This window comes from Ochotona princeps, chromosome 3, assembly GCF_030435755.1.
Source record: "Ochotona princeps isolate mOchPri1 chromosome 3, mOchPri1.hap1, whole genome shotgun sequence".
Classification (NCBI taxonomy): Eukaryota; Metazoa; Chordata; class Mammalia; order Lagomorpha; family Ochotonidae; genus Ochotona; species Ochotona princeps.
The window spans coordinates 31,377,681-31,402,779 of record NC_080834.1 but is presented as its reverse complement, the minus strand read 5'-3'; the positions used below and the strand labels follow the sequence as shown (position 1 = coordinate 31,402,779).

The 25,099-nt window shown below is 50.0% G+C and overlaps 1 protein-coding gene across 2 annotated transcripts in view; it reads right to left on the bottom strand.

The window, feature by feature from the left end:
- Positions 1-9,747: 9,747 nt before the first annotated feature.
- Positions 9,748-25,099, bottom strand: part of CLDN14 (claudin 14) — an 86,646-nt gene continuing 71,294 nt past the window's right edge. For both annotated transcript variants that reach the window (XM_058661644.1, XM_058661645.1), the window contains exon 3: positions 9,748-10,658. In XM_058661644.1, the coding sequence (XP_058517627.1) occupies positions 9,857-10,567 (711 nt within the window). In that variant the 5' untranslated portion in view covers positions 10,568-10,658 and the 3' untranslated portion in view covers positions 9,748-9,856. The remainder of the gene's footprint in view (positions 10,659-25,099) is intronic.

Sequence of the window (25,099 nt, the reverse complement as noted above, 5' to 3'; positions counted from 1 at the left end):
GGGCAGTTTTTGTGCGTGTGTGTGTGGGGTGGGGTGTAAGATTTATTTTATTTGGCAGCATATAGTAACAGAGAGAGAGAGAGAGAGAGAGAGAGAGAGAGAGAGAGAGATCTTCTACCCACTGGTTCACTCCCCAGATGGCTGCAAGGGCGGGGGTTGGGACAGACCAAAGCCAGGAGCTGAAGCCCCAGCTGGGTCTCCACATGGGTACAGGAGCCCAAGCAGTTGGGCCATCTTCCACTGTTTTCCCAGGTGTACTAGCAGGAAGCTGCATTGCAAGTGGAGCAGCCAGGACACAAACTGGTGCCTTGTATCAGGGTGCAATGGAGCAATTCATAAGTATTATGGAGGTGGGTGCTGAGTGTCATAGCAGAAGCATCTATGGAGTTATATGTGGGAAGAGGATACCCTGGAATGCCACCTGTGTGTGTGGTCAGGAGGGACTGGGAGTCATGTCCCCGCCAGGGCCAAGAATTCACAAGTGAGGCCCGGGTTTCATGTTTTCACCATGTCTTCACCAGGCACCCCCTTCTCCAGCTCCTGATTAGCAGGATCGCAGTGAGCTCCTCTAAAGGCCGCCATCTCCTTTTCCAGGTACCCATTAAAACCACAGGACAGAAGCTCGCCTTCGTTTTCCTGGCTGGTAAGTGCCACTCGCTTATGCTAGAGGGGGGAAACCTATGCAAATGCTCATTTTGGAAAATCTCTCCCTCTGAACCTTCCAAGGAGGCAGCCGAGGCTTGCAGCGGGATGGAAGGGCCTGGAAGCTACTCATTTCCCCGGCAAAGCTGGGAAGGTGGCAGTTCCAGCACAAGGCACTTGGCAGAAAGGAATCACCAAGCCTGTCTAGAGGCAGGGGCCTCGCTGCCAGGGCCCTTGGGGTGACCTCCGCTGGCCTTGGCCAGGCAGGAAAGGGGCTGCTTACTCCTGCTGTCCCTTGCGACAGACGCCTGAGAAAGCCATGGTAGTGTTCTGAAAGGATTCATTCACCAGAAGTCTCTGTGCTTTCCTTTAGACAGTCGGCCAACATTGGGTTTGGTGCTTTTTTTTTTCATTCCAAAAGGGACTTAAAATGAGCAGAACCTCTGATTTCAATATTCCCCCTTCTCTCTCTCTCTTTCTCTCTCTCTCGTGCACACACACACACACACACACACACACACTCGTGACTTGGAGAAGCAGGTAAGGCTCCTAGGGGAGATGTGGGGTAGCTTTGTCCGCAGCATTCCCGGCTTGATTAGTGTGTTCAGGGTGCTGTCCCGTCCTCCAGGATCTCAGCTTTCTGCCTCTCCCCACAGGGATGGGTCAGCTCGGGGCACTGCTGGTTCTAAGCTCATCTGTCTCAGACTGGTGCTCCTGGTGGAAGAAATGTGCTATCAGCTTCCATTGGTGCTTTCTCTCACTCTCAAAAATTTATTTAGTTTTATTGCAAAGCAGTTACAGAGAGAGAAGGTGAGAGAGATCTTCCATCTGTTGGTTCACTTTTCAAATGGTCACAATGGCCAGAGGTGGGCTAGTTAAAAGCCAGATCCCCTACACGGGTGCAAAGGCCCAAGTACTTGGGCCATCCTCTGCTGCTTTCCCACGTCATTAGCATGGAGCCTATCGGAAGTGGGGCTGCCTGGTCTGTGAAACTTGAGACAGCCAGTGGCATGTGGCCTGGCACTATGACTGGGTGTTTTTGGGGTGCACATCCTTGGCTCCATCTGCATTTCTTCCAGTCAAGTACTGATGACAATTATAGTTTTGAATATGCTGTGCTTCCTTAATTTTTTTTTAAAGATTTACTTTATTTTTATTTGAAAGTCAAAGTCACAGACAGAAGGAGAGACAGAAAAATTTGTCATCCATTGGATCTCTCCCCAAAAGGCCATAATGGCTAGAGTTAAGCCAATCTGAAGCTAGGAACCTCTCCAGGTCTCCCACCTGGATGCAGGGTCCCAAGGACTTGAGCCATCCTCTGCTGCTTTCCCAGGCCACAATCAGGGAGCTGGACTGGAAGTGGGGCAGTTGGGACATTGACCAGTGCCCATATGGGATTCTGGTGCCACAGGTAGAGGCATAGCCTGTTATATCATGGTGCCAGCCCCGTGAATGTTCTTTTCAAAATAGTAGCAGAGATTGGACAGAAAAAGAGAATCAAGATGGTGGAATATGGTAAGGACACACTCAAACAGATGGAGAAACATTCACCAGTGTGAAGCAGAGAGGACACATTTCAGGTAATAGGAGAGGACAGAACAACAGCAGAGGAGCACCTGGAGAATGACAGACACAGAAAAGCAGCAGACACAACGGTGTGGCATTGCAGTGACTGATATCCAATTAGCATTCAGTGAGCAGCCATCTGAACTCCACCAGCAACAAGGTGGGGAGAGGTATTCACTGGGAGCTCAGGAGATGAACTCAGACAAAAACTGCCTGTCCTGCTGGTCAGTTTGATTTGACCAGGATCAGAGACAGATGGGCTGTGAAGCAACAGGGTAGATTTCACAGCCCAGTCCACCCTCTACAGCTGAATGGGGCACCATTTTGCATAGGGAGGCAAAAGCTACGGACGGTACTGTGCAAGCACTAAGCTGAGAGTGAACTCATTTCTGGCTCAGTGAACTGCAACAACATGGCATCCTACCAGTTCCATCCAAGATAGGTCTGAATAGCCCTCAGACCTGATGGCCAGCAGATCAAGAACTCTAGTAGCGGCACATCAGGCACCATTTTGTACAGTGTAGAAAAAGGTATTAAGACTACAACGACAGGTCCAGCGCTGTGGCCTAGTGGCTAAAGTCCTTGCCATGAACACACTGGGATGCCATATGGGCGCTGGTTCTAATCCCAGCAGCCCCGCTTCCCATCCAGCTCTCTGCTAATGACCTGGGAAAGCAGTCGAGGACAGCCCAAAACCTTGGGACTCTGCACCCGTGTGGGAGACCTGGAAGAAGCTCCTGGCACCTGGGTTCAGATCCGCTCAGCTCCGGCCATTGTGGCCGCTTGCGGAGTGAATCATTGGATGGAAGATCTTCCTCTCTCTCTTTCTCTCTGTATATCTGATTTTACAATAGAAATAAAATAAATCTTACAAAAAAAAAAAAAGATTACAGGGACAACAGTGAACTGTGCATGTGCTGAGCTTGGAGCGAACTCACTGAGCTCCGTGCATCACACAGAAAAAAATACTGACTTTGGCATCATATGGGTCAAGATAGGTCCACAAGGCCTCAGACCTGACAGTCAGCAAGAACTCAAATAAAGGCACAGTGTGGAGCCATTGTTTACAGTGTGGAGAAACTTTAACACTGCAGGGACAACAGTGAGCTGCGCATGTGCTGAGCTGGGAGCAAATTCACTGAGCTCAGTGCACTGCACTGGTCTCACAGGAAAACAATACTGACTACTGCATTGTATGGGTCCATGTGGCCCTCAGACCTAACGGCCAACAGGTCCCAGCGAGACTAGCACCACCAACAATCTAGTTATATAGGACACCTTGTGTCTCCCTAATCCTGGAAATTGCTCTAACAGGAAGCAGGAGAAAGACTGTACAGACAACAGTGCAACCTCAGTACGGTATCACAGGAGGTGGAGACTGGTAAGCCAGGAGCTGGGGCTACAGAGACCATGGTGGAAATCTAACGTAAGAACCCAGACCTGGAACTTGCTGGAGGGAGTGGCACAAGTGACTGCAAACAAAGAGCTGTGTACCAACCACAATAAGTAAAATCTAATTGTAGACCTGTGGGTGACAGAGCTTAGAAACCTGCCCCAAGGAGAAGAATCTGATAACCAGAAGTACAATCACCAAGAACAAAAGAGTAGACAAAGGCACAATGAATATTATTGAAGACTCTCCTGCAAAGGAGCAAAAGCCTTTGCCAACCTCAGAGTTAACTGAGGAAGACATCGAGAAAATGGAGGATACAGAATTCAAAACACTTGTTAAAAACTTCTTATCAACAATAAGAAGCATATAAAGCATGCATTCAAGGAATTTAAGAAATATGTTACACAGGAAATGAATCAAATGAAAGCTGATGTATAAGAAGTTAAGAATACAGTGGAGCAAATTAAAAGTACAGTGGAGAGTCTCCAAAATAGAATGAAGGAGGCAGAAGAAAGAATCTCAAAATTGGAAGATATTTCCTGTCACCAGAGGGAAACAAGAGCTAGAAATAGAGCTGGGTCAAGTTAAAAAAAAAAGTATTCAAGAACTGAAAGACATTCTTAAAAGGCCAAATGTAAGAGTTATGGGAGTCCCAAAAGGTGCAGAAAGAGAAATTGGGATTAAAGGTGTATTCAATGAAATAATAAGGGAAAATTTCTCTAATCTAGAGAAAGAATTGGGAAACAACATCCAGGAGGGGCACAGAACTCCCAATAAGGTTGACCAAAAAGCAATCTTCACCATAACACATGATAATCCAGCTCTCTTCAATTGAACATAAGGAAAAGATCCTTAAATATGCATGTGAAAAAAAATCAATTGATATATAAAGAAATACCAATTAAATTCACAGGAGACCTCTCACAGGAAACCCTACAGGCAAGAGGAGAATGGAGTGACATATTCCAGATTCTAAAAGCAAGGAATTGTCGGCCCAGGATAACATACCCAGCAAAACTTTCCTATGCCTTTGAAAATAAAATAAAATTCTTCCACAGTAAAGAAAAGTCGAAAGAATATGCCTCTTCCAAACCTGCCCTGCAAAAGATACAGATGTCCTCTTGACAGAGAAGAGGAATAGCACCCACCAAAACTAAAGGCAAACGTGAAGAACATCCCAGTAAAATAACAACAGAAGACTAAATCAATGAACAACCCATTGCTAAAATGACAGGACCAAATTATCACCCATACATATTAACCCTGAATGTAAATAGCTTAAACTCATCCATCAAACGTCATAGATTAGTACACTGGATTAAAAAAAAACATTTATTTGTTTATTTGTTTCCTACAAAAGACATATTTCACCAACAAAGATAAGCGGTAACTGTATCTCATGGATTTGAAATTTTTTTAAATTTAGTTTCACCTCTTGAAAACACTTTCTTCTCATTAAATTCTTCAATGACTCACAGCTCATACAGTAACAAAATTTTCTTCAAGAAGCTTTTTGATTTTCATTTCTTCAGTGACACATTAATCATTCAGAGCATGTTATTTAACTTCATGGCATTTTTAATGTCTTCTTGTTGATTTTGGTTTGTGGCTTTTCATTTAAGGAGATGTACAGTAACTGTGTAATGAAGACTATCACATCCAGTAGCATGTTATTTAACTTCGTGGTGTTGAAAATTTCTATTTTTCTTCCTGTTGTTGACTTTGTATTTTGGCTTTTTGTTTAAGGGATGTATAGTAACTGTGTGATGGAGACTATCGTATCCAGATGTGAGGATACAATACAGTACGCAGCTCTGCTTCCAGATCAAAAATTAAACTGTTCACTCTATCTTGACAGTAGGATGCTGGACTCTCTGCCATTGTCCCTGCCAGTAATGATGGACATATGACTGTGTATGAAGAACTATACTATAGTAATAATATAGGGAACCTCAGTGTGGGGCAGAAGGGGACTTGGGGAGGGGGTAAGGGAAATCCCAGGGCTTATGGAACTGTATCATACAATGATAATAATAATAAGGCCCAGTGCGGTGGCCTAGCAGCTAAAGTCCTCCTATATGGGCACCGGTTCTAATCCCAGCAGCCCTGCTTCTTATCCCGCTCCCTGCTTGTGGCCTGGGAAAGGAGTCGAGAATGGCTTAAAACCCTGGGACCCTGCACCCGTGTGGGAGATCTGGAGGAAGTTCCTGGTACCTGGATCCGTGCAGCACTGGCCCGTTGTGGTCACTTGGGGAGTGAACCGTCAGACGGATGATCTTCCTCTCTGTCTCTCCTTCTCTCTCCATATATGATTTTGCAATAACAATAAATGAATCTTTAAAAAATGATAATGATAATAAAAATATATTTTTTTAAAGATTTATTTTATTGTCATTACAAAGTCAGATATACTGAGAGGAGGAGAGTTAGAGAGGAAGTGGAGCTGCCGGGATTAGAACCAGCGGCCATATGGCATCAAGGCGAGGACCTTAGCCACTAGGCCACGCCGCCAAGCCCAATAATAAAAAAATATTAAAAAATACTAGCAGAGATTGGTTGGAATACAGGTTCCTGTCCATGCAAGAAAGAACTGAGGCATGAGACAGACAAGCAATGTAGCAAGGTCTGATGGGCCTTGTCAGAATGGACAGGCACCTCTCCAGATGGGATGTGGACAGGGTGAGCAAGGCTTCAAGTTATAATAGACAAAATGCACCGAATGGGCTGGGTGGGCACCTCGGCACAGAGCTGGGAGCTGAGCAAGCTGAGGGCAGTTCACAGGGAGCAGGTGGCAGCTCAGGCAAGGGCTGAGAATACACACACACACAGGCTCATTTCTGGCTTGCTACCTAACACAAGTATTTCTATTCCAGGCCATGATAAGAGTAAAATCCTCTGGGAGATTGCAGAGGCCTTGCAAGTCAGAAGACTCAACCCACAGTGCATTTAGGATGTGAAGCCCAACATGCAGAGAGGTCAGGTGCAATGAGCACCTGTGTCAGGAACAGGCTTCCCAGAGGCTCACACGGCAAATCTGCTTTAACAAGTGGACAGTTCCAGTACAGGTGTACTGCTGGGCTGTAAAGCCACAAGGGCCTGGAAGCTGCAGGTGAGCAGGGAGTCCCCAGGGACCGGAGACTGGCCCAGCAGCCCTTCCCAGACTAGGACCTTCATCCATGCAGGGGAAGGGGAAGCTGGCTTTAGGCTTTCCTGCTTCTGAGGCCAGCTCGCTTGGATCCTAAGCAACCAAGACATGTCACCTTTCTTAGCCTCAAGGGTCCTGTCCGCGACATTCATGCCTGTGACAACAGCTTCCCTGCAAACAACAGGGTTTGACTCAGGGTTCCTTTGCCTTCTGAAATCGGAGGTTACATGCTGTACCTCCCCAAGATGACTCTATGAAAGTAACCTTGGTGAAGAACTCCTAGTCCTGGAGGAGATTTGGGCAGAAACAGGCATCGACTTGATGGCCTTGTTTGTCATGTGACAAAAGCCAGGCTCCAAGGACTCCAGGAATGAGGAAGCAGGCAAGAGGAAAAGCGGGCAGTGCACTCCTACAAACTGTAGCCCAAGGGAGGGAAGCCTGGCCTCACTGGCCTCACCTTCCTGTGCTCTCTGGCCAGCAGGTAGGAGCGAGGCACCAGAGTGCCCCTTCCTGGGCTCACTGGCTGGGGGGTCACTCCCTGTTTCCAATGGGGATTCAGATTGCACCTCTGGCTGTGACATCATCTTTCATTCAACCCAGTAAGGATTCCTGTGGAGTGATGATTCTAGAAAGAATCAACCCATTTAGATGCACACTGTTATACATGTGAGTGGATCGCAGGTCACGCTCCCACTTGACTAACATGCCTGCCCCTGCCCACCTGTCTGGGTGGGAATCCTGGACTGCTAACCTACTAGCTCTGTGATCCAGGCAAGGAACATTATCTTTCTTGTGCTTTAATTGTCCCCTCTATGGAATGGGGTTAAGAATAGTATTTGTTTCACTGGGCTGCCATTGACCTCAGTGGATTAAATTAGTAGATGAAAAGTATGCCTGGAATATAGTTAGTTCTCAGTAAATTGTAATATTGGTTGTATCAGGGAACTTTAAAATGTTTATGGAGAATGCATACCATCTTCCAATTCCATTTTCATAACCAATTTGAAGTGCCTTTCATTTTACTACTGACAGAATTCAGAGATTTTGAAAAAGTTATTATTTCTTAAAAGAAACCTTCCATCACTCCCAAGACGGCTGTAACAACCAAGGCTGGGCCAGGTTGAAGCCAGGAGCCAGGAACTCCATCTAGGCCTCTGGCCATCTTTCGCTGCTTTCCCAGGGGCAATAGCAGAGAGCTGGGCAGGAAGCAGAGCAGCTGGGACTTGGATCAGTGCTCTCATGCGGGATGCTGGCATGGCCAGAAGTTGCTTCACCTGCTGCCCCACAATGCTGGGCTCCTTAAGTTTATTTTCATTTATTTGAAAGGTCCCCTCCCCAAATGTCCACAACAGGAGAGGCTGGGCTGGGTCCAAGCCAGGAGGCCACTGTCACTTACTGCCTCCTGGGGTGTGCATTCGCAGGAAACTGGAATTTGAATCAGGACCGGGATTTGACTTCTGGCCCTGGAAAAGGAGAGTGTGTGTGTCCTAAGGGACCTGTTACCTGCTGTGCTCAATGCCCATCCCAAAAGGGTTACTTTTCTTTCCTCTGGAATCAGTCCATTATCTGCAACAAGTTGGCTGTACAGAGTCTAGATTGTGACTGTTTTGACTTCTTTGTGGTCAAGTGCAGGCTGATAGGTGTAGTACCTGCTCCGTCTTGGGACCCACAGTTCTGCATGGGACAGGAAGGGCATGCACATGTTTGTGTATGCGTGTGTGTGATTGTTCCCTAACTCCCCTGCTTTCCCATCCTGCTGGAAGACTTCAGTGAGATGTCCTGGGCAGGGGAGGGTGGAGGAGCGATCAGAGAAGCCTGGAGGATTCAGCTGTGGGGGCTGTGGACTCCTGGTCCTGGGGAGAGCGTCTGCGAGCAGAGAAGCAGGTGGCTGCTGGACTCCCCATGAGAGTGGCAGCAGGCTCGGCTCCCTGACAGAGGCTGTGGCCTCAGGGCAGCTGCAGGAACAGCCGGTCCTGGCTAGTCCCCGCTTCCTTGGCCACCCCAGGAAGGAAGCCATCCAAGACCCTCCTGGGTGCCTGGGGGAAAGCTTTGCTCCCCCAGCTGGCATCTTAGCAGCAACCAGAGAGCCGGGTGCCCAGGCGTGCTTCGCTTTGTCCTTCTGCCTTTTGCTCATAAGTAGATGACCTTGTCCTTGTCTTGTGGTTGGTGACAACGACCTTGTCCCAAGGAGGCACCTTCCTCCCTCCCTGTGCTTAGAGACCCTGTGTGTGTATGTGTGAGTGTGTATGCACATGTGGGTGTATAAGTAAGTATGTATGCATGTGTGTGTGCACACACATGCATAGCTCATGGACCAACATAAACCCATTCTTCCCTCAGTCCCATCATCATGCCTCAGCAGTGGTCACTCCCAGGGCCAGCTCTCAGTGGTGCTTGTGGTCAGCACGCATGGCCGTGACCCTGAGCCCCACCACAGGCTCCAACTCTGAGTACCAGCACCTTAGCAGAAGGTTCCAGGAACTGAAACTAATTCTATCTGCTTTCCAATAGAACCAGTCTTGCATCCCAAACAAAACCCCTGAGTCAGACTCCCAGATTTTATTGCGCTGTTATGTAAACCACCCACATAAATACACTGAATAAATACAAAACCAGAAGGGAACATTTTTGGAAATCTTTGGTCTGCGGAGTCCCCTCCTCCCCTTCCCTGTGTCCCAGCACACTGCCACCTGGCTCACACCACTTCTTCGCATTCAGAAGCAGCTGTGCTGAGACCACTCACCCATCAGGGTCTTTGCTGGCCAGCGGCCCTGGGTGAGAGCCGAGTGGGGAGACCCCTCGAGGTGGTGCCACCTGCACCTGCTTGCATCAGCCGAGTGTCACTCCTGAGGGTCAGTGTGGCAGGCAGTGACCCTGACCCTAGGCCTGACAGGTTCTGATTGTGACGATCAGCACCTTGGTAGAACAGTCTGGAAGCATAAACACTGTCCACTGCCCACACAGGCAGTCCTGCAGCCCTACTCTATAGGCATTCCCCCCAACCCCCAGCTTCTTGCTAGGAGACGCGCATAAGGTTATGCAGCCTGCACCTGCCTGGGGAACTCCCACGTGGTTGTGCAGCCTGCACCTGCTGGGTAAGGCCCCTGGACTCACACATAGTCGTTCAGTCTGTACCCGCTGTGCGTCGTTGAGGTCACCGAAGGGGCACGGTTGTCTTTGTAGGCAGCCGGAGGCCGATAGGTGGGCGCAGACACCGTGGTGGGCCTGGGCTGAGCCTGGGAGAGCCGGTAGGGAGCCTCGTCCTGGCAGGAGAGGCAGAGCAGGGTGCCTCCGATGAGCGACAGGGACGACGAGATGAAACCCAGGTAGAGCGCCTGACCGAGCTCAAACTTCATGCTGCTAGGCAGCAGCGGGTTGTAGAAGTTCTGCACCACGTCGTTGGTGGTCCAGGACACGGCCACCATGCACAGCAAGCCGGAGAACAGGAACAGGACGCCGCCCAGCACGGCCATGACCGCCTTTGCAGGCGTGCCCTTGGCGCAGCGCGTGCACTTCATGCCCACGACAGCGCAGGCGCAAGCCATACCCGCCAGCAGGCAGGAGATGACCATGAGCGCGCGCGCCGCCTGCAGGTCACGCGGTAGCGCCAGCAGCGAGCGGTAGATCTGGCACTGGTAGATGCCGGTGCTGTGCCACACGCACTCCATCCACAGCCCCTTCAGGTAGGACACGGCCGTCAGGATGTTGGTGCCCACGTGCGCCGTGCGCCGCCAGTGCGGGAGGATGGTGGTGATGAGTGTGCCCAGCAGGCCCAGGAGGCTGAGCAGGAAGCCCAGGAGCTGCACAGCCGTGCTAGCCATGGCCGAGGCCGTGGCGCCCTCGGGGTCCCGCCGGCGAGCAGCCCAGGGACCCTCAGGTGGCGGCGGGCAGCTTCAAGAGCCGGTAGGCGCTCTAATGAAGTCAGGGAGGGAGGCGGGGAGAGAAAGGAGAGCAGTTAAAGATTACCTCAATGCTTTTGCTTCCAAGGCAGCAGGTGTGACAATTAGCATTTTCTAGAAAATAGCTCCTGGGGGTTCACAGGCTGCAAGCACAGGGCAGATGGGGAAGGGAGGGGACCATGTCAGGAGCCCTACTTTGTGCTGCCTGCAGAGCTTGGAGCAGAGGTGAGGTGGTGGTGGCAGGTGGAGCTCCATGCCCATGCTGACGGGTTACCCAGATTACCCTAAAGCAGCGCCACCTGTGACCTCAGTGCTAGGCTTGACCTGGCTAGAGCTGTTTGTTCTAGGTTTTATTTCTCTTTTCATTGCTGTCTACTGGACCAGAGTTCGTGTATGGATATGTGTGTGTGTGTGTGTGTGAGAGAGAGAGAGATCATAAACAGATTTGGAGGACTCCAGGCACCTCCCCAGAGGTGTCCCAGAGCATCGGTTTGGGTCACCAAGGTGCCTAACCTTCCTGCTTGGCTGGGAGGTGGTCTTGGGACAGTCCTTAGCGGCTCTGGACTACAGCTCCCTGACCTAAGGCTTCTGAGCTCAGCCCTGCTGCCCAGTGCCTGTGGGCAGAGGCTGCACAGGCTGTTCCTGGCTCTATGTTCTGCGCCTTCTCATAGCTCTTAGCTGGTCAAGGTCAACCATTGGTTGCTGATTCTGAAGAATGGTGGCAGAGTGGAGCGGGGTCTGCTGCACCCTGCAGGGGCAAGTCGGCCACAAATTCCTTGAAGTCTCAGTATCTATGGAGAGCACGGACGGCTGCTAATTTTAGAAACCATTAGGGTGCTATTTTTAAACCCGTGCCACAAGCATCTGCTCGTTTATGAGGGTGGTGTTCATGTTCTGGTGGGACTAACTGCCTTCCCAGTAGGCGCTGGTTCACGTTGGGGCCATTCCATGGACGAACAGCTCTAAGTGAAGCATGCCCCTGGAGATGGCATAGAACACCTCTCTGACACTGTGGCAGTGTGTGTCCTGCAGGCAGGAGCTGATCCATGCCCGGCCTTCCGCAGGGAGCAGCAAACACAGCACAGAGTCCCTGTGTGACAGCCTGTGTCAAGTTCCAGAAAGACCCTGGCAGGCTGGGTGGGTGGGCCTGGAGCTAAGGAAATGATACATCCTGAAGTTGGTGCTGGAGCTCGTCCTTGGCCTGGCTCTATGTCAAGGCAGGGGTTCTACAGAGAAGCCCCGTTGGCCACACTGCATTGCAAGTCATCCTGTGTTGGGACATGTGTGCATGGCAAGAATGTTTGGGAAGAGCTGGCACCCAGAGGACTTCTGGTAGTTTATCACATGTGCCGATTGTGGCACTCCCAGGGAAGGGATCTTGGTGACATCTCCGAAAGTTACTTGGCCTGACCTCCCACCCCATTTTCCAAAGAAGAAATTGAGGTTAAAAACCACTGTGGTCAAATCACTCGACTTGGAGTCCCTTTCAAGTTTAAAGGAAACAATAGTGAAGTGGGAAAAGAGAGCATTGGAGTTTTAGGGGATTGGGGTCCTGCTGATGAGCACCGGCACCAAGGAGCCAGGGTTTGCCTTGTTCTCCCAAGAAGACTTCTACGTATTCTCTTCTTCTGGTGTCCGACAGCTACATGGCTTTGTTGGCTTTTTCAACATTTATTTATTTTTATTTGAAAGAGAGAGAAGAACAGACAGACATAGAAAGAGAAGTCTTTCATCTGCTGGTTCACTCCCCGAACAGCTGCAGCCACCAGAGCTGAGCTAATCCAAAGCCAGGAGTTTTGTTAGGGTCGCCCACACAGGTGCCGAGACCCAAGGCCTCAGGCCATCCTCTGCTGCTTTCCCAGAGAGCTGAATTGGAAGTGGAGCAGCTGGGACATGAACCAGTGACCCTATGGGATGCTGGCACTGCAGGCAGAGGATTAGCCTGACATACCACTGTGCTAAGAAACCCTCCCCCTTTTAAGGAAAGAGTAAAGTCCCTATGGCACCCAGTGGGGTTCTCTCCTCTTTCTGACCTGCCAGCCTGCCCGGACCCCAGTGCGGTCGACTGAAGTTCACCACCACAGGAAGCATCATTTCCACAGCAGTGGCCAGTGTGACAGCTCAGCCAGGACTGGGGCAGATGCACTGTCAGATGATGCTCCTACTATCTGTAAAACTAATTTATTTGAAAGGCAGAGAGTGAGCGTGAGAGAGTGAGAGAGAGAGAGAGAGAGAGAGAGAGAGAGAGAGAGAGAGAGAGAGATTGAGATTTGCCATCCCGCTGGTTCACTCCTCAAATGTTCACACAGCCAGGATGGGGCTAGACCAAAGCCAGGAAATGAGGCACTCAGGCCACACAGGGCTGTCGTGTGCGTGGCAGGGACCCAGCCGTGAAGCTGTCACCTGCTGTCTCCCAGGGAGCCCAGTAGCAGGAAGCCGTGGTTAGAAGTAGAGCCAGGACTTGCACCCCGACACTGCTGTCTGTGCTGTGTGCAGGTGCCCTGTGCTGGGTCTTGTTGCTAGGACAATGGCAGGCATTGTATTATCTAAAAAGCGTACACTTCTAACAACGTGGATATTTTTACAGCACAGTGTTTGATGCTTCTGGTAGAAAATATGCTGCCAAACTCAGACAGCTTTACAAAATCCTTCAGATACTCGGTATGTGCTCGAGTAGATGAGGGTAAGCTGAAATGTTCACTGTGGAATGAATGTGGATGTCACTGTGGCTGGAAACACAGATGAGAGCAGTGAATTGATTCCCAGTGTGCCATCGTGGGGCGCCCTGGATCTAATAGACATACCAACACTTTTGTCTTTTTTTGATAGCTGGCACTGTAATTATTGGTGGGATTTTGGTTTTCTTTTTTTAAAGATTTAGTTTTTATTTGATTGCAAAGTCAGATGCACAGAGAGAAGGAGAGACACAGGAAGATCTTCCATTCTGTCCTTTGATTCGCTTCCTAATTGGCCACAATGGCGGGAGCTAAGCTGATCTGAAGCCAGGAGCCTCTTCTGGGTCTCCCATGCGGGTTCAGAATCCCAAGGCCTTGGGCTGTCCTTGATTACTTTCCCAGGCCACAAGCAGGGAGCTGAGTGGGAAGTGGGGCCGCCGGAGTTAGAACTGGTGCCCATATGGGATCCCGGTGTGTGTAAGGTGAGAATTTTAGCTTCTAGGCTATTGCGCTGGGCCTGAAATTTTGGTTTCCTTGTAAGACCCTGGTGAAATCTTGAAAGTGTACATGTGTACCTGTGTGTACTAGTTTTTAAAATCATATGTGCAGATATAATAGACCCCGTCTTACGGTGTTAGAAAGGAAGTGAATTTGGACCCTCCACAACCTTCTTGTTTAGGGTGAAGCCAAGGACTGCTTTTCTGGTCCCAATTTCCAACCTGAGTCAACCATAACTAAGATGAAATCTAACATCACAGCAGGAAGCTAAGAGGTTCTGCAAATGTGATCTCAAACAAAGGCTTCGGGTAAACACAAGCCGCCTGGGGGGCTGGCACTATGGCCCATAGCCTAGGCTTCTGCCTGCTGTGCTGGTATCTCATGTGGGCACAGGTTAGAGTCCTGGATGCTCCACTTCCCATTCAGCTCCCTGCTTACGGCTTAGGAAAGCAGCAGAGGATGGCTCAAATGTTTGAAGCCCTGTTACAGCCATTTGGGTGAGTGAACTAACCTCTAGTCTCTCTTTCTCTCCAATTCTACCTTTCAAATAAAAATAAACCAAATCTTTTAAAAAAGGTCACTCCTAATAGGTTGTGCTTCGTGCCATTAACAGCAAAGAGACAGCAAAAATAAGATCTATTTTAAATTCTCAAGCTTCATTTTTTTTCTTCTTTTGCCCTAAATTAAAAAACTGAGTACACAAATGGTATAAATTCTAATGTGGAGAATGAAAGTATAGATGCAAACACATTTTTTTTTCTCTCCTATTATCAAATAGAACCTCATCTGAGAAGCACGGGTTCACTGGGATGGTGAGTTGGATTTCTTGCCTGGCACCTGCTTCTGTGGACCTGCTTAGGAGCCCAGCTAACAAATGCTAACAATTGTATATATGATTAAAGCTAAAATTCGCTCATCATTAGGAGCTGGCCCATGAAAAGCAGCTTAGAAGTGGTTTATTCTGGTTGTGTTCTACAGAATTTCCACGTCACACACACACGTACTGCGGGAACTGGAACATGAAGGAGCAAGTGAAGCAACAGAGCTTTTCCGCGTGGCCTGAGACAGTCCGAGTGCCGCCTGCTTGTACACATCGCGCACAGGCTCAGGGGGTCAGTTCGCTGCCAGGAGGCCAGCAGACTGTCCAGGTTCTCTTCACTGTTCAGCTGCCTTTGCCAAAGTGCAGAAAACACAGGAATCAACTCAGCAGTGAATGTCTGAAGCCCAACCCAGTCCAACTCCGATCAAGATCTTTCTTGTCTGTTACCACGAACATCCCAGTTACTTCCATCTGTCTTAAGAAATTATTTGCAAAGTGAAGACATTTAATGACACCTTATTAATTTCCTCAAAAGCAGGAAAAAATATGTATCATTCAGCATACAATAGCGTACAATTCCAAAGTTCCCATATAACTTAAAAAAAGATTTATTTATTTGTTTTTATCAGAAAGGCAGATGTACAGAGAGGAGGAGGAGAGAGAGAAATATCTTCTGTCCAATGGCTCACTCCCCAAGTGGCTGCAACGGCTGGAGCTGAGCCTATCTGAAGCCAGGAGCCCGGAGCCTCTTCCAGGTCTCCCATGCAGGTATAGGGTCCCAAAGTTTTGGGCCTTCCTTGACTGCTTTCCCAGGCCACAGGCAGGGAGCTGGATGGGAAGCAGGGCCGCCGGGATTAGAACTGGTGCCCATATAGAATCCCAGCACATGCAAGATGAGGACTTTAGCCACTGGGCTACCACATCAGGTCCCCATATAACTTCCTTAAATGGCCCACTCCTTAAATGTACATTTGGTCATCCTTAACTTGGAACATGTACCAAAGTTTTCATGTAAGTGGAGGTCTACACAAGTTACTCTCTAAGTTCACTCTCCGCTGTCCCTGGGCATATTGTCCCATCCGTGACTACTGTGCGCGCGTGTGTATGTGTGTGAGAGTGTGTGCTCACCTAAGCCCTGGTACTGTTCAGGCTTCTGCAGACCTGGCGCTGGGAGGATTTTGATTCCCACACCCTCCAGGTGCCTTGGAGGTCTGACACTTGGCTATGCGTCACCTCATTCCTACAAGATCATCCCTTGTGGATAGACATCACTGTTGCTTGGGCAGGTGATGGCAGCTCTGGGCAGGAGCGAGCCATGCTTGGGGCATGTGAGAAGCTGCTTTGCCCAGAGCCACCTTTGCAGCACCCGGGCAGCTGGGGCACGCAGGCTTTGGTTCAGTGTGGGACTGCCCTGTAGACAGAGCAATTTCCTGCTGATTGGAGACGGGCCGCCACTTTCTCTCTCTCTCTCTTTCTCTCTCTCTCTCTCTCTCTCTCTCTCTCACACACACACACACACACACACACACACACACACACACACGACTGTGCCTGGATGCTCCCACTGCAGTGTTGGGGCCTTATGGAAGTCAATTCACTCCCTGTAGTTTTACTGAGGAAAAATGAAGAGTCACCTGTGAATCGGCGCGACCTCTGGCCCTTGAAAGAGTGGCCACTCCGTGGAGGGTCAGCGACTGAAGCTAAGGGTACACACTCCCTTTATGCCAGCCACGCCACTGCTTTACAGTTGGAAGGTTCGTGGGTTCCCAAGAAGTTTAAAGCAGAGTTGAAATCACACATTAGCAAAGCTACGCAGTGGGAGAGAAGATGGTGACTTGGTGCCCTGTCACAAGGAGATAGCCTGCTGTTAAGTGTTCAGTTAGTTATTAAGGGGGACACTTAGTTCCTTAATCATGGACGCCGTGGCTTGCTGCTGGAGACATGGCCACGCTTGGAGGTGCTACCTTAGCACATCCTCCTGTACACATGTGAGTTGAGAGAAAGTGATCCGGTCATCTTGGAATACCAACTTCGCGTCCGTGTGGGCTGGCCCGACCTGCAGACTTTTGGTTCTGCCAGGAAATTTCCTCCCCTATTCTTCGAACTTTCTTGGGCTTAGTTTTCAGAGTGGCAGGCGTGTGTATTTCAAGCTTATGAGGACATTCTACGCCGGCCCATGTGGTCTTTGATACCAGTCTTTCCATGAGAGGTGGGCACAAGGTCATTACAAGACTGGAAATCATTAGACCATGATAATGCTTGCTATTGCCATGTGTGAAAACCAACGGAAACGCTTGCCCAAATGGTATAGAAATGGCGACTCACAGATTAAACTCACTCCTCGAACTGTTTTGGGGTGAAGCTTATAGGAATATAGATGAAAACCACAGTATGCGATTAAATGCTTTCAACTCATGGCAACTAAACAAGTTGATTTATTGGAAACGACAAACTTCAGTCACCATGACCACAAAAAACCTGACCCCTTCCCCAGGAGGCACACTCTGAGCTCAGCTCACCAGGTTTCATTAGAATCCATTAAAAATGCAGTAGATCTGTGTTTCAGAATGAAATCATCTTGTTTCGTTTAATAAAACACATGATTGCCTTTTAATAGCTGCTTTATGTCTAATCAGACAGTTGGGAAAGTTTGTTGGGTTGCGATTTTTCATCTCTCAAGGAACAGAAGGCCAAAACCCGCCAAATAAGGCAAAAAATACACAAGGAAAATAGTAGAAAAGTGAAAACTCTTATATGTATAGGTGCACTGAGGGCAGTGTTGTGTGAGCAGCCTCACCTATGGATTGAACAGTGTCCCCCAAAAGAGAAAAGCTGGACACCTACCCCCCCCCAGCTCCTGTTCGTGTCCTGGCTGCCCTTCTTCCCACCCGGCTCCCTACTGATGTCCATGGCAAGGCAACAGAAGATGGCCCAAGTAGTTGGGTCCCTGTCTCCCCTAGGGGAGACAAGGATAAGGTTCTAGGCTCATGACTTTGGCCTGGACCAGCCATAGCCACTGTGACCATTTGGACCGTGAAACAGAGGATGGAAGATCGCTCTGTTTGTCATTCTGCCTTTTAAACGGATATATTTTTTTTTTTAAAGTATGGGGGCAGACATTAAGAGAACGGGAGGGATGGGAGGGAGTCAGGCACAAGCTAAGGGGTGCCAAGGATTGTTAGTCCCGCCGGGAGCTAGAGAAGCAGCTGGGATGGAATGCCCCTCGCTGCCCTCAGAAGGAGCCAGCCTTCTAGGCCCCAGGAGTCAGAATGAGTTTCCATTGGGCATCCAGCTTGGCTGCGGCCCCAAGAAAAGAATGAACACTGACTGACTGTGGGGCGGGGGGGGGGGGCTCTAAAAAAATCCACTCCCTTTTGACTGTGGGAGGGGAGGCTTGAAAAGAGCATGATCTGGGGGTGAAAGTCAAGCAGCACCCCAAGTGTGTGGAGAGGTGGGTGGCGGAGGGGCAGAATCCAAAGAGAAAAAGGAATAATCCAGAAGGCCTTTTGGGGGCTCTGAAAATGCAAGAGCAAAGCCCACTCCAGGGGGTGACCAGTTCAGCGGTCAAGTGACTCCGCTGCTATGGCCTCCAGGGTTTTAGGGGGGAGGTCTCAGGTTTGCCACTTGTTTGCCTGCCACTAATTGTGCTGCACCCAAGCCTGGATGGCTGGCCGACCTTTTCATGCTGGGTGCCTGGTTTTCTTACACCCACAAGTCTTGGTTTTGTAGACCATTGCAACCCAAGTTTGGGGTGCAGGCCAAACTTAAATAAAGTCACTCAAAAGGCTGCCTGGTTTTGACTTGAAAACCTAGCCCAGCTCTGTGGGGGCCTCCCACTGGCTGGGATGCACTTCCAACCAGAGAAAGTGTCCCAGACCCCAGGAATAGGTTACTGTCACAGCTGGGCTGGAATAAGACAGCTCTTCTGTGACTTTTCTGAGCTTCTGACATTTACTTATTTAAGCATTGAACTGGAAATATATTGCAGTGGTTAAAGCCATGGCGTCAAATGAGAACAAGACTAAGATTTACCAATGCTAAGTAAAACACCGTGTGGCATGAGGTTTAAGGCTCATGCCCTGTGCGGGCAGTGTTTGGAGCTCAGGTGCTCCAAAGCTGGTATTAATGGGGAGAGAAAAAACACGCTTGGCCAAACTTACCAAATGTTGACTGTCTGATGTGCGGGTGCCTCCATGGGCAGGTAATTAATTCTTTAAGAAGTTATCAATGTGCACATTGTTGTTCTCATTTACAGACAGGGAAACTGAGGCAGAGAGGACTCTCCCGGGCTGAATCAGGGAGACCAGGTAGGAGGCTATGGCAGCCATCTGGGTGAGGTGCTGGGAGACAGGGCCTTGAGGGGATACTGAGAGCAAGCTCAGCTTCTGGAAGGGGAGGCTGCAAGGAGGCACTGTGGGCTGTGAGGACACGTGTCAAGCATGGCTCTAAGGTTCCTTTCTCAGGCAACTGGAAGAGAGGAGCATGGATTCCATGAGGGGGTGAAGAGGGTGGAGGTGGTGAGTGGTGGGAGGCGAGCTTGGGTGAGCCTGTGTTCGGAGGGTGTGGTGGTGAGCTGTATGTGTCGGTGTGGCAGGGCCGCAGGGACCCCAGAGAGTTCCTCACATGTGACCCTGTGGCCGGGTGAGGGTATTTTGGATGAAATGATCATGTAAATCCGTAGACTTCGAGTCAGGCAGAGGGCTCTCGCTACTCAAGGGGGCAGGGCAGGAGGAGCCTTGTCCAAGCAGTTGAAAGTCTGAATAAAGCAAAAAGTGTGTGTGTGTGTGTGTGTGTGTGTGTGTGCGTGCGTGTGTGTACGCACCTGTATGAGCTCCATCCACCTGTTCACTCGACTGCCTGTGATGCCCAGGGCTGGGTGAGGCTGCAGCCAGCAGCCAGGAGCTTTGTCCTCGTCTACACCACATGGGTGGCTGGAACCCAGCTACTTGAGTGTGCAGCTGCCACCTTGCAGTGTCTGTGTGAGCAGGAAGCCGGATTTGGAGCTGAATCCTGGCACAGCTACAAGGGACATGGGCAGTTCAGCTGATCAGTTTGAGTGCCCAGCCTGAACCAGCACCACTGTCAGGAGGAGCTGCAGGACAGCCTCCCATGAGCACCACGGAGGCTGCTTGGCTCAAGCCACAGTCACAGAGGCCGGGAAGGTCAAGGCTGTGGCAATGGTTGGTGGTGTGGATGCTTCCTTGGTGCTCATGGGCCCTCTCCCCTGTGTGCAGGTCCAGGAACCCATCTTGCTTCTTTCCATCGCGAGAGCCCCGATGCTCTTGACTGCATCCAACCTGAATCACCTCCCAAAGGCCCCTGCTCCAAATACGATCATGTTGTGGGAGAGGCTTCACAGGAGGCACTGAAACTAAACAGCCAACAAAGAAAGACTTCTAGAAGGTTCCAGAACTTTCTAGACAGAGTCTCAGCAGCTGTCCTGGTCCCTGTGGCACATTGCTTTTCCCCATGGAGAGCCAGCTCTGGCTCTCCAGCCTGCCAACCCACCTTAAAGATCCAGGTCTTGGGGACAAGCACTGTGATGTAGCAGGTAAAACCACTGCCTGCGATGCCAGCATCCCATATGAGCTACATCCAAGCATTATGGTTTCTGCAGGAGACACACACTCACATGCCACACCAGGGCCAGCGGGGATTTAGTTCCAGATGCACCTGGATGCGGTTCCTAGCTTCTGGCCTCATCTTGGCCCAGCCCTGGCCAATGAGGCCTTTTGGGGGAGTAAACCAGCAGATGGAAGATCTCTCTCTCTCCTTTCTCTGAGCTCTGCTTTTCAATCCTTAAAAATTAATTAAGAATTTCAAGCTAACTGCTGTGGTGTATTCAGCTCAGTGTGGTCCCTTTGCCTAACTCTACAGGTGACTCGTCCATGAACTTGGCTCTTCCTGCATATGGTCACGCTCTGAAGGCAGACATGAGAAACCACAGTCTTGCGGGTTTATTTTGCTCTCGCTGGAGCGCAGCTGTGAGGCCTGTGAACCTGCCAAGGAGGAACCTTGGAAAACAAAGCGGTCGCTGGTCTCCTGTGCTTCGGCGCCATTGGCAGCCACAACAGAGCTGCAAGCCTCCATGGCCTGGCGGGCACTCCCCAGCCCAGCAGCACACAGCCACCTCCAGACTCCACTCCCAGCCGTCTCCCTCCGTTGCAGGGACCCCAGCCTCCCTACAGTGGAGTGGGCGAGGCCAGTGAAGGTGGCCCAGGGCGTGTCCTGGGAGACTGTTGGCTGCCTGGTTGCCACTGCAGTGCAATGGAGGACTGTTGGCTTTCTTGGACACCCAAGTGGACACATGACCTGAGGTTTAGAAGAGTTTAGTGGGGGCACAGCCCATTGTGAGTTTAGGAGCATCTATAGTCAACTGTATTGATTTTTCTTTAAAAAACAAGTAGAATGGGTTTGGCACTGTGGTGCAGTGGGTTAAGCTTGTGTCTGTGACACAGTAGTCATTCAGTAGCATGCTATTTCACTTCATAGTGTTGCTAATTTCTTTTTTTTTTCTTCCTATTGTTGATTTTGTATTGTGGCTTTTTGTTTAAGGGGATGTATAATAACTGTGTAGTGGAGACTATCATATCCAGATGTGAGGATACAATGCAGTATGCATCTCTACTTCCAGATCAAAGATGGACTCCCAATGAAACTGTTTACTATATCTTGACAATAGGATGCTGGACTCTCTGCCATTGTCCATGCCTGCAATGATGGACATATGACTGTGTATGAAGAACTATACTATAGTAATGATATAGGGGAACTCAGCGGGGTGAGGGGGAGGCGTAAGGGAGGGTTATGGGAAATTCCATGGCCTATGGAACTGTATCATAAATGATAGTAATAAAAAGAAGTAAAACAAAAAGTAAAAAAAAAAAAAAGCTTGTACGTGGTGTCAGTACACCATATGGGCGCTGGTTCTTGTCCTGGCTGCTCCACTTCCGATCCAGCTCCCTGCTAATGCCTCTGGGAAAGCAGCAGAGGATAACCCTGTCCTTGGGCCCCTGCACCCACCGGGGAGACCTGGAAATAACTCCTAACTTCAGATCAGGTCAGCTCTGGCTGTTGCAGCTATTTGGGGAGTAAACCAGTGTATGGAAGATATCTCTCTCTCTCTCTCTCTCTCTCTCTGCCTCTCCTTATCTCTTTCTGCCTTTCAAATGTAAATAAATAAATCTTAACAAAAACAGGTAGCAGACAGAGAAAATATTCATGGCAACATTTTCACAGTCACAAAGGAAACATCTGGGTTTCTTTTGTTCAGTTGCCCTGGAGATGCCTTTAGAAGTGTGGACCCATTCTACGGATGGCTCTGTCCAACCCAGGGAGCTTGAGTTGGAAAGTGGACAGAGCTGGATGAAGATGCCGGCTGGTGCTGCTTTCCAGTCTGACTAACCCACACCCACGACTCCACACGACCAGCCACTTGACAGAGTTGTCCAAAGATGCTTAATTACCATCCGCAGAAGTCTGACGGCCCGGCAGAGCCAGACACAGGCAAGGATAACAGGTGTGTCCCCTCCCCTGGGTCAGGGTCCGGTGTCCCTGGATTCGACTGGTGTCCCTGCAGTGGAAGACGACTTACCCACCGGGCATGGCGGTGGAAATAGGGAAGTCACGTCCCAGGAAACAGCTGGCTTCTTTTGGAGTTCCCTAGAGGGTTAGGAGATTGTGTGGGAAGCCAGGAGAGCATGTGAGGATGCTGAGGGCATCAGGTGTGCTGGGCACGCCTCCTGCCCCTCCATGTGTGCTGCTGGTGAATGTGGAATGCAAATTTCCTAGTCCACATCTAGAACCCTTCTTTGCTCAGTTCCACAGGGGAGTTTTCAAGGTTAGGGACTCAGGTTCCCATGTGTCTGCGTAGCACCTGTTTATCTGCCAGGCCCTGGCTACAGGGGGCAGGTGCTGGACCCCATGATTAAGATGCCTGTGTCGTGGGACCAGCACAATGGCTCTATTGGCTAATCCTCTGCTTTCAAGCACTGGCATGCCATCTGGGTGCTGGTTCATGTCCCGGCTGTTCCACTTCCAATCTAGCTTCATGCTGATGTGCCTTAAAAAGTAATGGAACATGGGCCTGGCGGCGTGGCCTAGTGGCTAAAGTCCTCGCCTTGAATGCGCCTTGATCCCATATGGGCGCCGGTTCTAATCCCGGCAGCTCCACTTCCCATCCAGCTCTCTGCTTGTGGCCTGGGAAAGCAGTCGAGGACGGCCCAATGCATTGGGACACTGCACCCACGAGGGAGACCTGGAAGAGGTTCCTGGTTCCCGGCTTCGGATCGGCACGCAACGGCCCGTTGCGGCTCACTTGGGGAGTGAATCATCAGACGAAAGATCTTCCTCTCTGTCTCTCCTCCTCTCTCTGTATATCTGACTTTGCAATAAAAATAAATCTTTAAAAAAAAAAAGTAATGGAACATGGCCCAAGTGTTTAATCCCCTGTGCCCACGTGGGAGACCCGGATGGGCTTCAGCCTGGCTCTGTCCTGGCTGTCGTGGCCATTCGAGGAGTGAACCAGAGCATGAAAGACACCCCCACCCTTTGTGTGTGTCTGTCCTTTCCCCTTTTTTCCATAAATGAATTAAATAAGTGAATAAATCTTTTTTTAATAGACAGGAATTGAAGTGAAATTGTGAAAGGAATAAACTGATATGGACATAGAATACTTGCTTCTGCTAATCGTATTTTGGGAGTCCTGGGTCTGTGATGGATACCAGCACGTGTAGTAAAATGTATCATGTTGTTTATCATTTTCTGCTAGAAACTTTTCAGCTGGTATTTTTGCCTTCGGGACTATTTGGCTCTGATGAATGCATTTGATTGGCAAATGGCTTTGCTCTGCTGTGTTCACTCTTGGGAAATTCCACAGAGAGCAAATGTAAACTCCAACTTGAGAACATTATGAACATGTGGGCATCCTGCCTTCAACCAGGAAGAGGTGGCTGTGGGCATCCTGTTCAACCTTTGCTAGTCTTGCTTTTCTCGGGGAGAAGTTGGCCCCAGTTCCTGGGCCTGTGAAGGGTGGGTGCAGCCTTTCCCGGGGCTAAGGGCAAGGCCACGAGGACATCACAGTTCAGCCTAAGAACAAATATATTGATTTGGTTTCCAGTTGTCAGTCACCAAAGGCCAGCCTGGGCGAGGGAGAGGGCCTATCTTATGGCATGGAAGTCCCAGACCCTCATGGACCAGGAGGGAGAGGGGGAAGGGACATCAGCCTGAATGCTCAAGGCCTGGGCCCCAGCGTGCTTTTGGGAGGGAGTGAGCCCGTGGGGATGGCGCCCTGTGGGAAGCCCTCAGGTGGCAAGAGCCTGCCTGAAGGAGGTGGATGTCATGTTCTAGAAGCCCACTTCTGAGCCCAGTCCCTCTCTCTGTTTCCTGGCTCACACATTATCCTTTCTCCGCACCTGCCTGCTACTCACTGCTTTCACCACCTCACCGAAACAGTGGGGTCATCCTTATATTGGACTTGAACATCCAGAATTATGAGCTAAACAAGCATCTTCGCTTTACCAAGTCAATGACCTCGGGTGTTCATTTCAGTTCCCAGAGGCTGCCCAATACAGGGGTTTCGTGCGTTTCCCTAACACCTGCAAACTCATTGCACTGGGTGAGGGCTCTCTCTGCATTACAGGATGATGGAAATCCATGGGCTTTTCAGAATAGATGGATAGGAAGGCAGATGATTGTGTGGGTGGCCGGATGGATTGGCAGATGGAGAGAATGAAGGAAGGAAAATGGGTAGATGGGTGGGTCCTGATCTTCACTGGTCACTCCCCAAGTGGCTGCAACGGCTGGAACTGAGCCAATCTGAAGCCAGGAACTTTTACTGGGTCTCCCACGCGGGTGCAGGGTTCCAAGGCTTTGGGCCATGCTTGACTGCTTTCTCAGGCCACAAGCAGGGAGCTGGAAGGGAAGCAGGGCAGCTGGGACATGAACTGGCTGCCTGTATGGGATTCTGGTGCATGCAGGATGAGGATTTAGCCACCGGGCCATCGTGCCACGCCCTTGTCTCGCTTCTGAAGCTGATCCTTCGGGTACCTCGCGATGCCCTCACATCCTGAGACAAGGGACCACAAAAGCAAACCAAGTGGCTGCCCAGAGCACACACAGTGACTGCAGAGGACTCTTCATTTCCCTCAAAGTGGAAAGGCATTTATTTCCCCATGTCTCAAAATGGCCCTTCATAAATAACTAGGGCTCCCTAAAGCCCTGTGCTGTGGCACAGCAGGTTAAGCTGCTGCCTACAAGGCTGGCATGCCATATGGGATGCCAGTTCCAGTCCTGGCTGCTCAACTCCCTGCCACCCATGTGTGAGAACCAGGTGGAGCTCTCGGCTCCTGACCCAGGCCTGGACCAGCACCAGCTGTTGCAGGCGTTTGGGAAGTGAAGCAGTAGATGGAAGATGGATCTCTCTCTTTCTCTGTCACTCTGCCTTTCAAACTGCAAATAAAA